Source organism: Labeo rohita, chromosome 9 (assembly GCF_022985175.1).
Source record: "Labeo rohita strain BAU-BD-2019 chromosome 9, IGBB_LRoh.1.0, whole genome shotgun sequence".
Lineage (NCBI taxonomy): Eukaryota > Metazoa > Chordata > Actinopteri > Cypriniformes > Cyprinidae > Labeo > Labeo rohita.
In genome coordinates this window covers 26,019,446-26,037,726 of record NC_066877.1, presented here as the reverse complement: position 1 = coordinate 26,037,726, position 18,281 = coordinate 26,019,446, and the positions used below count along the sequence as shown (strand labels likewise).

At 37.5% G+C, this 18,281-nt stretch overlaps 1 protein-coding gene across 1 annotated transcript; it reads right to left on the bottom strand.

The window, feature by feature from the left end:
- Positions 1-48: 48 nt before the first annotated feature.
- osbpl11 (oxysterol binding protein-like 11) lies at positions 49-17,212 on the bottom strand. Its single transcript, XM_051118846.1, has 13 exons — positions 16,819-17,212; positions 16,339-16,407; positions 16,061-16,236; positions 15,818-15,897; positions 14,418-14,606; positions 14,090-14,288; positions 10,299-10,441; positions 7,875-8,015; positions 7,296-7,749; positions 7,025-7,211; positions 5,443-5,625; positions 4,249-4,402; positions 49-2,357 (listed from the first exon to the last, which is right to left on the bottom strand). Exons 1-13 carry the CDS (start codon positions 16,896-16,898, stop codon positions 2,274-2,276), a joined length of 2,139 nt encoding a protein of 712 aa, XP_050974803.1. The 5' UTR covers positions 16,899-17,212; the 3' UTR covers positions 49-2,273.
- Between the last annotated feature and the right edge of the window lie 1,069 nt (positions 17,213-18,281).

Below are 18,281 nucleotides of genomic sequence, written 5' to 3'. Positions count from 1 at the left end.
ATACCACACAAACACAGTCATCAAATCAAATGAAAGAAAGTTCAGTAATAGTTGAAATCCTCCAATATATTAACAATTTTATTTTCTCAATCATATTTTCTGAGGCTACAGGGAGTGTATTTAAAACATCAGTGCAGTTGATGGCTCAGCAGAATGACTGGAGTGGAGAGCACAGCTGATGTACCAAACGCTTCGTGGGAATTCTGTATTTCGCTGACAGGAAAAATGAAAGAAGATATGTACAAAGGCTGTGGCTTCAGTCTCACTTGGTTTTGATGAGAAAGCTGACGGCTGTGAGGCGGAACAGGAGGAAGACTAACACAAATAAGGCACCACAAGTTTCTCAGCGCAACCAATGCCAGGGCTGAAGCAGAGATTATATGAGAGATGCAAACACTTCAGCCAGCACTGTCACTCCAACTGTTCCCCGCTGGCAAACTGAACAATGAAGCATTTCAAGAAACCTCAAATTTGACATGGTTAAAACTCCTACAAAAAAAAAAAAAAAAAAAAAATGACCAGCTAACTAAAAACCTGAACCATTAGCAAAGAACAGGTGATATTAACACATCAGATTGTGATTAAAGGAACTGTTTGCTCAAAAATGAATATTCTGCATTTGCTCACCCTCATGTTGTTCCAAAGCCCAATACAAAAGGAGATATCAGGCAGAATGTCCAAGCTGCTCTTTTCCATGCAAGCATAGTGAATTGTGACTTAGAACTCCATAAAACATCATAAAAGTGCTCTATAAAACTTGCATACATCCTCTGAAACCATCTGATAGCCTGTTGAAAATCAGCCTAACCTAGTTTGGCAGTCTTAGCTGGTCTTACAGTCCGACCAGCTGAAATCCCTTTAAAACCAGACTGGTCTTGACCACTAAACCAGTAGAAGGACTGAATACAGAGCAACTGAAGAGAGCAAATGATATTAAATTTAGTTTAAATTCTGTCTGTTATTTAGATTTACATTTAAAAGCATTGCATGACTTTAGAAAACGTGTAATGTAGTGCACAAGTTATATGGACTACATAGAACTACATATGGGTGAGTAAACAAAAAAAAAAAATCATTTTTGAGTAATTAACCCTTTATAAAATCCATGTTACCAATGTCAATCGAGGTAGAATCGAAGTGGAACGTAGCAGTCTGAAGTCATGAAATTAAACTGCATAACTTTGACAGATCAGATTGGTGTCTTGTCTTTTGACAGAGCTTACTGTATCTCCAATAATACTGTATAATCAGGTTGCATTTACACACATTACTGTGCATATAGAGATTATAAGGCTGGCTCTTTTCTAGGTTTCAACTGTTAAAGTGCTCAACATAAACATTAAAAGGATAGTTCACCCAAAAATGAACATTCGGTTATATTTATTCACCCTTACGTCATTATAAACCTGTATTTTCTACTTTGGACCCCATTGGCTTTCATTGTATGTAGCATATTTTTAAAAATATCTTCATGTTCCATAGAAGATTTTAAATGCCATGAGGGTGAGTAAATGTGAGGGGTTGAATATCCCTTTACAATCTCTCTGCACTAAAGCCAACGTAATTGTTCACTGAACATCAAGCAGAAACAGAAGAGCGGGCCTCAACCCGAACACTTCCATCAGGCCCAGATTTTGTGTATAGCGCTTGCAAGTTTCATTTGACAGAGCGAGAACGAGAAAAAGACAGCGTAATACGAAAGCCAAGCCAACGGTTTCACTCTCACCAACACTTCTTGCATCTCTCCAGTTTTCAAAGCAGCTAGACGCCTGCCCTTTTGAACGAGCTCCCCAAACCTGCATTTCATCATTTGATATCATATAAATCATGATAAGTCAGTACGATTTTAAAAGAATCAGAAAACTTAGACCGCACCGTGGTCAAATACAATATACCACAGTATGGTTAGATTAAGAAGTTCACCTCAAACACAATCCCACTTTAAGAGCCGTCACACTGTACTCAGCCCTCGTTACATACGACACTCGTTAAGGCAACATCAACAAAAAACATCTGTGTGCGGACTGAAGAAATCATTCACTGTGTTGTTCTACAAAAAAATCTTACCACCGAGGGATGCAAAATATGAACATCAGAGTGCAAACCCGCAAGTCCACAAAGCGTGTTACAAACACTCAAACTGAAGTTATGTCTCAGGAATCAAATAAAGGAGAGTGTATGTCTTCATCTGTGAGAGAGGGAACACCGGACCAGAGGTTTACTGCAGCAGGAGGCTGTACAATGCCTGGACTCAGGTCTTCAAAGGTCAGAGGTCATGGGTTTTGTGGAGGGGCCACTGGGGAAGAGCTATGGCCTGCCGTTTTCCACAGTGGTTGGTAATACATCCAGCCTTCACCCTGGAAAAAGGGTGAAAGAAGACAGAAAATAAGAACTTAAAAACATTAATACCAAAGATCATGCAATTAAGTGGTGGAAATCGTTACTGTTGCTACATCCAGCAAGCCATGGCACTCTCACGCCCACATCATGTTTTACATTGCGGAGCAAAGAGGAAATTGACAACGTACCGACAGACAAGACAGAGCAGGTTACCTTTGATATGAAACAAAGTCTCAGCTTTTAAATGTTGCAATTTTGTAAGAAATTCAAACGATAAATACAGTGTTGTGACAGATTGCTGTAAACATACGAACCGATCATTTCTTCCTCTTTATGAGTTATAACATAAAATAAACATGAATGAACATCAGAAGACATCTTGTTTCAACAGTGGAAAGACATCAACACACACCACCTGTCAAGTTCAAGTCCACCGATGTTAATCTACTCTCCTGTCTGGTTTGTTTGTCGGACAAAAATGGCAGACTCCGTGTTATGATTGGTCAGATCACCTGTCAATCAAACTCGCTGCAAAAGGTCAATTCCCTCAATAAAAAGTCAATAGGATTTTTACATGTGCTTTTGAATTTTGTCCCTTTTAAGCATTTTTTGCACACATAACTTGAAAAAAAAAAAATAAATAATAATAATAATAATAAAATCACTGATGTATTTTATGGTGTAGAACACAGCATGAAATACCTCAAGCTGGCATTAACCACAGAATTTATTTCAGGCATTTAACCAAAAACCCATTTAAAGTGCCCCTATTATGACATTTCGAATATTGCCTTTCATGCAATGTGTAATGTAGCTGTATGTGAATGCAAACAATCTGCAAAGCTGTTTAGCTGAAAGTACATGATAAATTAAGTTATATCCTAAAAGAAAGAATCGACTCTGAATAGCCTGAACGAGTCGTTAGTAATTCGAATGCGTGTCACTATGTGTAACACATTTGCATAAAGCTCTCCTATGTTCTACTTTGGCCGGCCGCAAATAACTTGACCCGCCCTCAAACACGTCATTTCACTGATGACTGCTTCTCTAATCTAAGGAAAATAACAAAACGCTTGCTCTTGAAAGATGGCTCAGTACACAGTTTATTTAGACCAGCTGGTTCCACTGAATCACAACCTGCAAGTATGATTAATAATAGATGTCTATATTTTCTACTGAGTGTTTAAAATACGGAACTATGACAATGGGCATATGGTTTCTGACATGTGCTGTACACAGTAGACTGTATCACAACAGACTGGGTCATCAGAGCAGAGTAGACTCACAGAAAGGAGGGGTTTAGAGAGACTGAATCTTTGAACTGCTTTGAACAAACTGATTGAAAATCACTGGAAAATGAGGTGATATTAAATGCATATTTTAAGAAAACTAAAGCGATGTTTGACTTGGCATGCATGTAAACCTATTGTAGGAGACTCCCAAAACAATATTAGGAACATTAAAAATGGCATAATAGGGGCACTTTAAAAAAAAAAAACAAAAAAAAAACATTGACTTCAGGATGATGCCACCGGAGGTGCTTATTTTTAAGTTTTAGGACTCATTCCTGCAGTACTCTATTCAAGCTTCACCTCACCACTCTAAAGTTGACAATGTTGCCTGCTGTTACCCATTTCCAAGTCAAACGGCATTAACTGGGACAAAACGTACAATGGAACTCCATTTTAATTCTGCAAAATGTAGCCAGGAGTGAGAAGTGTTGACATGTACAAGAATCTGTCACATTTCAAGGACAAAAGGTTAAAAACAAGCAATCTTTAACCAAAGGTTAACTACAACAACGGTACGACCACAATATCTTTGGTAACTTTTCTTTCATAATATACTAATTTAATATGTATAAATTATTAAATGATTCAAAAAAATAAAATGCGGATGTGTTCTTACTTTGCGTTCAAAGTATTTGGTCCTCCATGCTGTCTGTGTCTCTACACGATGCCTCTCCTCTTTCCTCTGCCTTTCCTCCAGGAAGCGCTTGTGTTCCGTGGCTTTATCCATATCCCTTTCCTTCAAAGACTCTGTCACATGCTGCCACAGTCGCCTGCGAGAATAAGAGTCACTGGTTAAAAACGGAGCCTTCACACCACACCAACACGCTTTCAGTATCTACAGATATCAAAACAGCTATGGTGAACTTATGATTTTCACTTACAGGAAAAGTCCATCCAAAAAAATTATATTTCCTCACCCTCTTTTTGTTCAAAACCCATATAACTTACTTTCTCAGTCCTTCACAATATAATTTTAAAATTTTAATTTTGAAATTTAAAGTGCCCCTATTATGCCATTTTTAATGTTCCTAATATTGTTTTGGGAGTCTCCTACAACAGGTTTACATGCATGCCAAGTCAAACATCGCTTTAGTTTTCTTAAAATATGCATTTAATATCACCTCATTTTCCAGTGATTTTCAATCAGTTTGTTCAAAGCAGTTCAAAGATTCAGTCTCTCTAAACCCCTCCTTTCCATGAGCCTACTCTGCTCTGATCGGTCAGATGGTCCAGTCGGTTGTGATCAGTCTGCTGCATACAGCACTTACCAAAAAATGTCCTATTTTGACCACTTGATAGAAAATATAAACATCTATTATTTATCATATTTATAGGTTGTGATTCAGTGGAGCCAGCTGGTCCAAATAAACTGGGAACTGAACCATCTTTCAAGTGCAAGAATTTAGTGAACTCCCCAAAATTAGAGAAGCAGTCGTCAGTAAAATGAGGTGTTTGAAGTTGTTCGCTGCTGGCCAACGTAGACCATAAGCGGACGTTATGTAAATGTTTTACCCCATGACGTGTAGCCATCACGGAAGTGGGATTTGAATTACTAATGACTCGCTCAGGCTGTTCAGACCAATTCTTTCTTTTGGAAGACAATAGCTTTACAACTTTGCAGATTGTTTGCATTCACATAACTACATTACACACTGCATGAAACGCAATATTCTAAATGGCATTATACGGGCAGTTTAAATGACTTATCTTTGTAATTATTTGTGTAGTTTAGTGTGCTGTTCAATCGGGTGGCCTTGAATATAACAATAAACTTCTAATCTTTTTGTCGATACTGATCGCCTGGTGTTACCTGGATTCGTAGGGTCCTTGCAGCTCATTGGGTCGCACTCTTTTTCTGGTGACTGGGAGTTTGGTAACGTCTACGACACGTGTCTCCCCATTAGTGTAGGCAAACTCCAGCATGCCGTTCCACTCGCCCTGCACGCGGCACACCACAGAGTTGGTGGGGTTGTGTTTGACCTCCGCGTTCACTCTGAGGAACAAAGCACAGGTTTTTGTTACAGTCCACTGGCTCAGCTTTCTGATTAAAGTGCTCATATCATGAAGAACCCAAATTAACTTGATCTTTAAAAGTCGATGTAAAAATTAAAATTCACCCCATTTATTTTTCTAAATGCATCTTGCGGATTCTAAGTCCCCGTCCTACACGTTTTTTGTTTTTTTTTGAAAATCTGTTTTGGATGTACAAGTGATACTGTCACTTATGGCTTGTTTCCACTGAGAAGTACAGATCAGTACAGTACAGTACGGGACGATTTGGTCTGAAACACCCTGATCCAGCTTGCGTTTCCACTGCAAACAGTACCCTAACTTGATAGGCACGGTGTATTCTGCAAAGTAGCGATTGACGTCATTCTCACGCAAAGAAAGGTTGACATTACCTGTGTAAAATGCATGTGTAAATATACAATTCTAAAATATACTGTTATATTTTGTGTTTGCATACATTGATGTAAACAAGCTCAACACAGATGGCGGAACAAGTGAAGGAGACGCTTCATTCCCCTTGTGTTGTCATTCCAAGTGGAGATTCTCTGTCAAACAATCAGTGTTCTGCAGTGAGTCTAGCTCTACCCTTTAGGTACCTGACTACTGTCCTAAATAGAGTAGTCCAGTACCAAAAAAGTGGTATGGTATGGTTCGCTATTTTGGTTCCATTCACAATTTCTGACAACGGAAAACATAAATAATTGCATACGGAACTGTACTGTAGTGAACCATACTGCTCGGTGGAAATGAGCCATTATAGAACTTTTCAACAGTCCAAAATGACCATTTTTGACCCTGGACCACAACATCAGTCATAAGTAGCATAGGTATATTTGTAGCAATAGCCAACAATACATTGTATGGGTCTTTTTTATGCCAAAAATCATTACGATATTAAGTAAAGATCATGTTCCATGAAGATATTTTGTACACTTACATTTTTGATTAATAATATGCATTGCTATGAACTTCATTTGAACAACTTTAAAGGCGATTTTGTCAATATTTAGATTTTTTTTTTGTTGCACACTCAGATTCCAGATTTTTTAAATATCTCGGCCAAATATTGTCCTTTCAGATGATGTATAAAATTATAAGCAGGGATATTACTTATAAAGATGAAAAAAATACCACTGGGTGGATTTTTATCAATATAGGGTGGTTGTGTACACACACTACCAACACACATTTATGTTCAAACAACATGTAAAAGTTAGTCTTTAAGAACCACTTTGGATCAATTTAATGCATTCTTTTAACAGTAGTGTATACTAATTGACCGTTCTTTAGTGCTGCTGTATAAAATTACATTTATTTAAAACTATACTGTCTCACAGAGATGGAAAATGGAGTCATGTAATGTGATCCAGTGTGATCCTGACCTGTGCAGCTTGCCCCCATAGAAAGGCTTTGTCTGGAAGGTGATGACTGCAGAGTAGCCTGTCTTGGCGCAGTTGACATTGACCTTTCCTCCCAGTTCCACCCAGGGCACAGTGAGGATAGAGCGGGCGTAAGCAGAGGGCAGACTGAAAGTGTATTCTTCACCATGCTCCAATAGGTGTAGATTACCTGCAAACACAGGAATTAACATTTCCAATGATCGATGATGGAAATGTCCAGTGTGAAAGTGAGTGCGAGGCAGACAAAACTCACCTTCTCCAATCATAGAGACGCCAATGGACATGCCCATGAACTTGCTCTTGGTCCACACGTGGGTGTTGACGCACATCTGTCTCTCCTGGCATTCTGCATAGAAGCCTGACACAGGTGGATGATGGGAAACCTGCTCAGCCACAAAGCGGACATTATAGCAGTCTGACGCACACAAGGTCCCCTCTTTCGGGACCGCTGATGGAGGCGTTAACGCTTTGGGTACTTTCCAAGAGCAGTGGAAGGTCTCTCCGATGATGGGGTTGTAGGGCTTCTTGGCAATGGCACCTTTGCGACCTTCGTGGAAGGAAGTGAGGTAATATTCCACAAATCGGACCATGCGGTCCATCGGGCTGGAGCCATCGGTGATGGCCACGAAAAGGTCCGGATGGGACATGAAGTCTGCATACATTTCCAACAGGGAGCGCTTCTCCAGAATGAAAGTAGGTAGGACCACCTATAAGCCCATTTAAAGCAATTATTACAGATTTAACTCAAAGTGGTATGACTGAAAGGTTTGTCTAAGGTTTGAGAAAGACACAAGATGAAATGAGAGCCATTAATGAGATGGAGCTGATATACCCTGGTGAGGTCCATGCCCAGTTTGAGCTGAGAGAGGAGGTGCAGAATGACACTGCGCTCCTCTTCGACAGCACCCAGATCCTCCTCCTCGGCCGGGGTGGAATCATCTACCTCCTGTGTGGCATCAATCTCCTCCTGCTCCTGAAACCCAAACCAAACTCAATGACCTTTTGATTTTTTAATAATTACAGGCTACTGCTGTACTCTTGTTTTACATTTTATAGAGGTACAGGCTTAATTATCTAATGAAAAAGCCAATAACGAAATATTAAAATTAATGTCCGTTGATTGAAATAATACAATTAAAGTAAAGATTTGAATGACTTCCGTAACTTTCCAAACCTGGAAATCATATTTTAAACTTCCAATGTTTTACTTCTTGTTTAACTAACCTTTTCTCTATTATATTCTGCATCCTAGATAAGGCTTGAGTCCTTTCCCTCAGTGCAAGTCTCTGATTTCTTTCCCATTTTACCATAAAATTCAGAAACACCATCACTTAAATAAATAACTGCACACCTATTTTTAACAGGCTGCATGATTTATGGCATCATTTGTACGTGTGGGACAAGTTACAGTATGTTTTGTTTGTTTAAAACTCAAAAAAGTATGAGTAACAGTAATAGTGCTGCTTGCTTCAACAAACAACACTAATGAGACCCGCCAAAAACAGCAGTACATTATGTAGAATATTTATATATTTTTCTGTATATGATTGTTTTTGAAATGTAAATCTATCTGTTATGCTGCCTGAAATGTTCCTTATGTAAAGGAAAATATTTTGCAAGAATATTCAGGGAGAAAAAAAAAACATACAGCACAGTAAACATTTAACACCGCAGACAAGTTTACTTGGGTTAATAGGAAGCCCTGTCTACAGTCCGACATTCAGGAAGGCTCAGGTGTTTGTTTACGTAAAGGTAACTGAAGCAAAGGATTACTCTTGAGATTCACAGTCTGAGTCTTTTCCAAAACAACATCAGCTGTCAATAATTATCACTAGGATGCGTTATCAATACAATCGTCAATGATTGTGGTGCTGTGTTAAAGGGATACTTCACACAAAAATAAAAATTCTGTCATTAATTACTCGCCCTCATTTTGTTTCAAACCCTTAAGAACTTCGTTCATCTTCGAAACACAAATGAAAATATTTTTGACCCAACATAGACAAAAACGCAGCTACCATGTTCAATACCCAGAACGATAGTAAGGACATTGGTAAAATAGTCCATGTGACATCAGTGGTTCAACCATGTGTTCCAAAGATGAACAAAGGTATTACGGGTTTGGAACGACACAAGGGTGAGTAATTAATGATAGAATTTTCATTTTTGGGTGAACTACCCCCTTAAAGAAGTAGTTCACTTCCAAAACAAAAATAAAAAGCAAGTGTAAACACTGTCTCTGTAGTACTATAAAAACACTGATGTTTGCTTAAGCATCCCGACCAGCCCGACATACTGTATCAGCACCTGCTCAACCAATGGTGTGAGGTCAGGGTGAACATTTTTTGTGGCCTGACCAATGGCAGACAAGCTTTAAGACACTGAACTATACCTGTGATTATGCTTGAACTTGAGAATGACTGACTTGGAACCAGATGTTTAGAATATACTATAACTACAAAAATCACTAGTGCTGTTAGTTCTGAGAAAAGAATCATTTGTTTGCAGATGCCATGTGATTTGATATTTTATCTAATGCAATGACATTGATGCATAATTATGGTACACTTAGGTATTCAAATACTCTTTTAAACATTTAGTCATTATTGGACCACAAAACCAGTCATAAGTAGCACAGGTATATTTGTAGCAATAGCGAACAATATGTATATGTATGGGTCAAACTTACAGATTTTTCTTTTATGCTAAAAATCATTAGGATATTAAGTAAAAATCATGTTCCATGAAGATATTTTGTAAATTTTTTTGTAGATATATCAAAGCGTAATTTTTGATTAGTATGCATTGCTAAGAATTTCATTTGAACAAATTTATAGACAACTATATATATATATATATATATATATATATATATATATATTTTTTTTATTTAATTATTTATTTATTTTTGCATGCTCAGATTCCAGATTTTCAAATAGTTGTATCATGGCCAAATATTGTCCTATCCTAACAAAACATACATCAACAGAAAAATTATTTCTTCAGCTTTTAGATGATGTATACATCTCAATTTAAAGTAATTGACCCTTATGACTGGTTTTGTGGCACAGGGTCACATATAATTAATCCACACTTTATTTGGACAACCACTTTAGTGACCAAGAACCACACTTTGAACCAATGACTTTTCAAGCCCTGCATAATAATTCAATAAGGACTTTTGAAGATTATTCAAACTCAGATTTGTTTGCAAATCACAGACTGATAAAAAAAAATTAAATACAGTAAATCTTACCCCAGCGATATCACAAGAGTCCATTTCTAACGGTTCCAGAACAGTTCCCTCTGTTTTACCGTCATCTTTGGTGATGCTGGGTAGCGTTCCTCCATTCTTCAGGATGTCAGGAAGTTTTGGCTCCAGCCACTCGAGTGCAGAGCCTACAGGGCACACAAAACCTGGTTCAGGGGTGCTCATATCACCGGCCCACCAGCACGATGCCCACAAGCCAACAGCAGCCTCTAACGCCACAGGAATTCTGGGTGTTTAGAGCTCTGACAACTGACACAGAGCACTGAGTGGAAACCTGAGCCCAGGGTCTCACCGTCTGCACGGAGCCCTGCCCATTGTTAACTTGTTTGCTTATTGGCACAGAGACTAATCTGGTGGTTTTTGTTTTGTTCCAGTCATTAGGAAGTTCAGAAAGTTCACAAGGTGGCTCACTACTTTTTACAGTCGAAATACAGGTGATTCTGGAACTTTGGCATGTACTTGTTGGCTCTTTCCAGTCAGAGAGTAATAAAATATGCATGCTTCATGACTGGGTTGCAAAAAAGTCACTTGACATCTACAAGGCTTCAGCAAAACTCCAGAAGAGTTTCCAAGCATGCAAATCTGACAGGAGATATTTTCATCCAAGAACCGACAACGGTATGGTAACACAATTTGGTAAGTCTGTCAACCGCCGCGCTTGAGTGACGCCAGCAGAGCTCTGGTTACCTGCAAAAGTCTATCAGTGGTGGATACAGTTCCTCATTAATTATAAAACAATATTCCACTCCCTGAGCAGGGCTCTAGGTCATAAATTCTACAGGCTCAAACACGACCTGAGATTATTAGATTTGCAACCACAAACGCTTGTGGTTTTTCTGTAATATGAAATGGAAAACTAACTTCTATTTTCGTGTTCAGGTATTGATTATCTTGGTACACGCAGACACTGTGAACTAAGCAAAAAGACTTGTGGCATTGTGTATTTTGATCGTATTGCATTGACCTGGATTTCACATAAGGATCAGTGAGTTGCAGTGAATATGTGATTTAAGGTATTCAATAACTGTCTGATAGCGGATTTGGAGAAAGAGAGTATGTGTGGTTCTTTAAAAGAGTCTACATTATTAATCTTTGGATTGCATTTCGGCAGCCAATAGATAAAGTGTTACACAAATTCTACATTTTGATGGTATTTAACAAAAAGGGAGGCCATACTTGCTCCTTTTTTTATTTAAATCATGACATGACTTTTGTAACTTCTGAATATTTTTAATGCTAAAAAAATGAATACATTTAAACACATTACTAGTAATAGACTGTTCAATCAATGAGGGCTGTGTTTCCCAAAAGCATCGTAAGCCTTTGCCACCTATGATTAAAAAGTTTTTGGGGAATGCAGTTCTAAACAATTAATCGGTGAATATTTATGTAATAACTGCCCGATTGGTCAAAAAAGTGGGTAAAATCTACCAACAGTACTGCAAAGTGAAACTGCACATTTTCTGTACAGTTTTATTTGTTAGTAATAAATTGTACTATATCAGCACATGAGCACACCCTGCTCTCTAGACAGCGATATTAGCCATTAAAAAACCCATATCACACCTATGTTTACACAACAATGCTTATCTGATATTCAGAAACTAGGCAGAATCCAGTCATTGAAAGGCAAATAAGGAGGTCAGATAGACAGTAATAGTAGTATAGTAATATACAGTTGAGGTAAAAAGTTTACATACACCTTGCAAATTCTGCAAAATGTTAATTATTTTACCAAAATAAGAGGAATCATACAAAATGCATGTTATTATTATTTAGTACTGACCTGAATAAGATATTTCACATAAAAGATGTTTACATATAGTCCACAAGAGAAAATAATAGTTGATTTTACAAAAATGCCCCTGTTCAAAAGTTTACATACACTTGATTCTTAATACTGTGTTGTTACCTGAATGATCCACAGCTGTGTTTTTTTGTTTAGTGAAAGTTGTTAATAAGTCCCTTGTTTGTCCTGAACAGTTAACCTGCCTGCTGTTCTTCAGAAAAATCCTTCAGGTCCCACAAATTCTTTGGTTTTTCAGCATTTTTGTGTATTTGAACCCTTTCCAACAATGACTGTATGATTTATATATTCATCTATTATTTTAAATTTATATTCTGCAAGGTGTATATAAACTTTTGACCAATTGTATACAGTAATATTATTCCTAAACACTAAAAAAATAACAATAAGAATAAATATGGGAAAGGGTGCTAAATCTTGTGCTGTTTCTGATGACTATGTATGTCACCAGCAGCTCTGAGAATACATCTAAATGACCTAATATTAAAAACAAGTGCCTGCAGTGTTTTACAGTGTAATTTAGGCTTCCCAAAAATATTTGTTATTGAACGATGGGAGAGTTGCACTTCAGTGGAAAACTCCTGCAGGTTGTGAAAAAATGGTCACATTTACTGTTGCTCTGCAACATTTTGCACCATTTCAGGAGGAATCACACAACTGGGAGTTTTGCATAAGGGCAAAATAGTTCCTCGTGCCAATTTCACTCACATTTAGTTTGGCCAAGAGAATCTGCTGTGTCGACCCACAAAAAGCTGCTTGATTTGTGACTTCTGTGTGAGCGTTGCTTAACGCATTGCCTTTTTTCCAATTATTTTAATGCGATTTCACCAAAATTGCACCTCCAGTGCACTAAAGCAATGCATCTCATTTCAAAGCAAAAAAAGAGCTCATTTAATTCTAAAGGTCAGTGAGAGGATGAAAAATGGTCATGTAAAGCTAAAAAAAAAAAAAAAAAAAAAAAAAAAAAAAAAGCAGACCCCATTATGCCATTTTAAGCGCGTAAGTGCATTCCATATTTTGAACGCTCGATAGAAACCATAAACAACTATTATTTATCATACTTATGGGCTGTGATTCAGTGGAGCCAGCTGGTCCAAATAAACTGTGTACTGAGCCATCTTTCAAGAGTAAGCGTTTTGTGAATCCCCATTGAATTCCCCAAAACTGGAGAAATGACGTGTTTAAGGGTGGGTCAAGTTGTTTGCGGCCGGCCAGTGTAGAAAATAGGCAGGCATTATTCACATGTGTTAGACGAATTACTAACAAATCATTCAGGCTGTTCAGAGTAGATTCTTTCTTTTGGGAGACAATAACTTAATTTATCACGCACTTTCGGCTATACAGCTTTGCAGATTGTTTGCACTCACATATAGCTACATTACATTCTGCATGAATGGCAATATTAAAAATGGCATAATAGGGGTACTTTAATGTTAAAAAAAAAACATAGGATAGGATATATAGGATATGGCCCCTCAAAAAATGTTGCCAATTTTGTGCTAAAGTCTTGTCAAGAAAAGCAGAGAGGAATACAAGAAGAGGCTCTTGCTGCATGACACATAGGAGCAGCACCAATCAATAATTTCTGTGATGGAAGCTATGCTTATAAATAACCCTCTTACCATCTTTTACTGGAAGAGAAATGCTTTCACTTAACATCTAAGCACTGCAGTAGCATGAGGCAAATTGTAAAGTAGAGTCAGGCCTAATATTAGAAGAGCCAGACAGAAGACAAACTGCCAGATGTCTAGGATTATGAACCTCATTTCACATTTTTATCTTTTTTTAATTAAAAATATTACATTTTTTTAGTTTTTCCATTATCCAAATTACCACTGGGCATGTACACAAGTAATGCATATGTGACGTAAAGATCAAGACATATAAACATATCTGCTGTTACAGTCAGCACAATAACACACAGAAAACAAACCACACACACACACACACAAAAAAACACAACACTCACCACCGAGAGGAATTTTCTGCCGAGCCACTTGTTGGAGCTGCAGGATATGCAGGCAGTCGCTGAGGCAGGTCATGGTGGCCAAAGAAGTAGCTTTCAGCAGCAGCAAGTCTTGGTCCAAGGGAGAGGGACCCTGGGAGGAGGGCAGACCCTCAATACTCTGGATCAAGTCTCTGTGCTGACCCTGAGCCTGGACCATCATCTAAAGAAGAAGTATTTTGTTGAAGTAAGTTTGCTGGTTAACGAACATCCTACACCTCAAAACTTCAGATCAGATGCTTTCAAAGAGACTGTGCAATTTAAAAAAAAACAAAAAAACACACAGTCTCACCTCTCTGGCCTCCAGTAAGTGATCAGGCAGTAGCGACTTCCTGCTGGAGTACAGAGACGAGCCACGCTGCAGTTGGGACAGGCCCAACAGGGCGTTCGAGTTCTGGTTGATCCGGTGTTGAGATCCTGGAGAGCTGCCACTGCCCTGAGACGCCATGGAGAGACTACGAGTCTGGAGCGGTGGGTTTGTCTGTGAGATTTTGGATAAAGGATTAAATCACCCAGAAATAACAATTTTATCATTATATACTTCATATCAATCCAGATCTGTATTTTCAAGAAACACTAAAAGAGAGATTTTTAAAAAATGCTAGAAAGCTGGTAATGATTTGGACAGTGAAGCTCTAAGGACGACAAGTGAAAGAAGTCAAAACTGCCAAAAATTATACTTGTTAGTGAAATACCAGACATGATGCCAAATGGCATTGGTTCTCAAAATAACAATGGTAAAATGCATTAGTTCTGAATAGTATGACTGAATATTAAACTGTGAATTAGAAATGAGAAGTTCACTTCCTAAATGAAAATTTCCTGATAATTTACTCACCCCCCATTTCATCCAAGATGGTCATGTCCTTCCATGTCCTGGAAAACATTCCAGGATTTTCTCCATATACTGGACTTCAATATTGGCCAACAGGTTGAAGGTCAAAATTGTTTCAATGCAGCTTCAAACAGCTCTACACAATCCCAGCTGAGAAATAAGGAACTTATCTGTCAAAACGAACGGCCATTTTCTTAAACAAAATAAAAAGTCACGCAGAGTTAGTTCTTCATCTGTGTACTCCAATTCAAAATCTAATTTTCTCCTCCAACTTCAAAACCATCTGACATCGTTGTTTTACCTTTTTTGTAAAGGGCGTTTGACTTTCTTTGCATGTTCGCTTTGTAAACACTTTGTCTGTACTTCCGCCTACATCACACGTGCGTGATTACATAATGAGGTTGAGCTAGTGCAAGATAAGCATTTGTGGTTAAAAAGTATATTAATTTGTATCTTTCTTAGAAAATGACCAATCGTTTTGCTAGATAATACCCTTATCCTTGAATAGGATCATGTAGAGCCCTTTGAAGCTGCATTGAAACTGCAATTTGGACCTTCAACCCATTGGCCACCTTTGAAGTCCACTACATGGAGAAATATATAAATGTTTTTTTTTGTTTTGTTTTTTTCAAAAACCTTAATGTCTTTTCGACTGAGGAAAGAATGACATGAACCTCTTTGATAACATGTGGGTAAGTAAATTATCAAGAGATTTTCATTCTGAAAGTGAACTTCTCCTTTAACAATTTTGCAGCATTGTAATTGAACATATAGTCTATCGGTTCCTGTAATTTAATAAATCATTGAGCACTACAGTGGTGTTAACATTATTACAGGTGTCTGGATGCAAGTCTCACTTTGCCCATTGCCTCCGTGTGGTGCTGCGCACAGATCTGCAGTCGGCTGACCCAGTGCTGTCGCTCCTTTGCATCTGAGGCTGAAGTTACACAAAATTAGGACAAGTGATACGTTAGCATAAGTTGCATTTTTACAAAAAACTTGCGTTATGCTTAAGAGAGCAGAATATAAATAAAAGGAAGTGAAACCGTCTAAGATTTTAAAAAGTAGCAAAAACAGAGTGAAACAGGTCATGTGACAACCTCTAAGTTTGTATTGTTCTCCGCTGATGGCATTGACAGTGAAGGTGTGTGAATCTTCATCGCTGGGGGAAATCACAGCACCAGCTAATGGCAGTGAGCCTCTTGGCTTCTGATTCCTGGACTGCTCATTCACAAAATATTCCAGCAGCCCTGCCTCATTATTGAGCACAAAATATCTATAATGGAAACATCACAGTTTAGGAGTCTATTAAATATTTAACCTGCAGAATATTATTCCATTTGGGTGTGTTTATATCAAATAAACACTTTAGACTCACCGATACTGCCATCCAGTCACAAGATTGGTGTACTTCATTAAATAGCCATCCACCTTTTCCATCAAATCACTTTAGTTGATAAAAAGAAAACACCATGTTGTAAAATGACTAGTGTTTGCTGTTTACTATCACCAAATATCAACCATTAATTGTATATAGGACATTGACATGATGCTGAGAAAATAATATCCATACAGATGAAACAGATGATGATCTATGTTGCATATGTGTTTATAATAAAAGTGAAAGGAGACTAAGGCCGTTTGTTTGTTTTTGTAATACATGTACAAAAGAAAAACATTCAAGTTGGAAGGAAGGATAATATCATGTCATGTGTTTATTCCAAGTCCTTTATTCCGGAAATAGAATAATATGCGACCTCCCCTCGTATTAAGTAGCTTTTGCTTTTTAATACCGAGCACTTAACATGGCTCGTAAGTAAACACTGTTTGTTTGCAAAGAAGATATTTGTGTAAAAACCTGTACTGCCAGGATTTGGAGCCCGTCCTGCAGGAACTCTGTGAGCCGCCGTGATGGTCCAGTACGGCTTCAGTCTGCATGATCGGATCCTTCCTATGATCTACAAGACAGCTATCACTTCACCTGCAGCTCTAAAAACACCGACCAGCCGAATTCATATAGCGGACCTCAAGTCAAAATGATTTGTTATGGCCGCTGCTTCAATCATCGCACTAGTTTAATGCTCTGAATTAGAGAATCACTGGCATGTTTATGTCTCATGCAGCCATGACAGAGCGTGAAGTCATTCGCGACGTGCATCATGTGACTGGAGGTGGTCTAAAAACACTAATTAAACCGCACAAACGGAATTATTTGGTTATGTTTATTTTATCTATAGCACATTTGTCGTATAAATATAATGTACTAGAATTACATTTTTAATGTTTCGTGTAATTTTACTTCAGAACAACCACATAATCCACCTTTCAAATTAAAAGTCCTAGGTGGAGACCCTGACGGAAGCGCGCTTGTTCAGCTCTCATTCTGATTGGCCAGATGTAATGACACCACCCTCGTGACGTTCAAAGTCAACTTGTGCTGAACTATGTCGATTATTGTGTAATACACACTATCAGTCAAACGATTTTGAACAGTGATTTTTAATGTTTTTTTTTAAATAAGTCTCTTCTGCTCAGCAACCCTGCGTTTATTTGATCCAAAGTACAGCAAAAACTACAATTCTGAAATATTTGTACTATTTAAAATAGCTGTTTTCTATTTTAATATATTTTAAAATGTACATTTTATTTCAAATCTGAATTTTTAGCATTAGTCCGGTCACATGATCCTTTGCTCAAAAACATTTATTAATATTATTTTATTACAAACAGCTGGGTAGAATTTTTTTTCAGGTTTCTTTGATGAATAGAAAGTTCAGAAGAACAGCATTTATCTGAAATGTCTTTATCATTACTTTTGATCAATTTAAAGCATCCTCGCTAAATAAAAGTATTATTTTCTATCATTTCCCAAAAAATTATACTGACCCAAAGCTTTTGAAAGGTAATGTATGTTACAAATCTTTTTTATTTCAGATAAATGCTGATCTTTGGATCTTTCTATGCATCGTAGAATCCTGAACAAAAAATTATTCAACTTTTAAATATTGATGATAATAATAATAATAATAATAACATGTTTCTTGAACAACAAAGCAGCATATTAGAATGATTTCTGAAGGATCATGTGACACTGAAGACTGGAGTAATGATGGTTAAAATTTTGCTTTGAAATCACAGAATAAATTACATTTTAAAATATATTCAAATAGAAAGCAGTTATTTTAAATTGTAAAAAAATATGTCAGAATATTACTGATTTTGCTGTATTTTGGATCAAATAAATGCAGGCTTGGTGAGGAGAGACTTCTTTAAAAACATTAAAAATCTTCAAAAACTTTTGACTGGTAGTAAATATTGAAA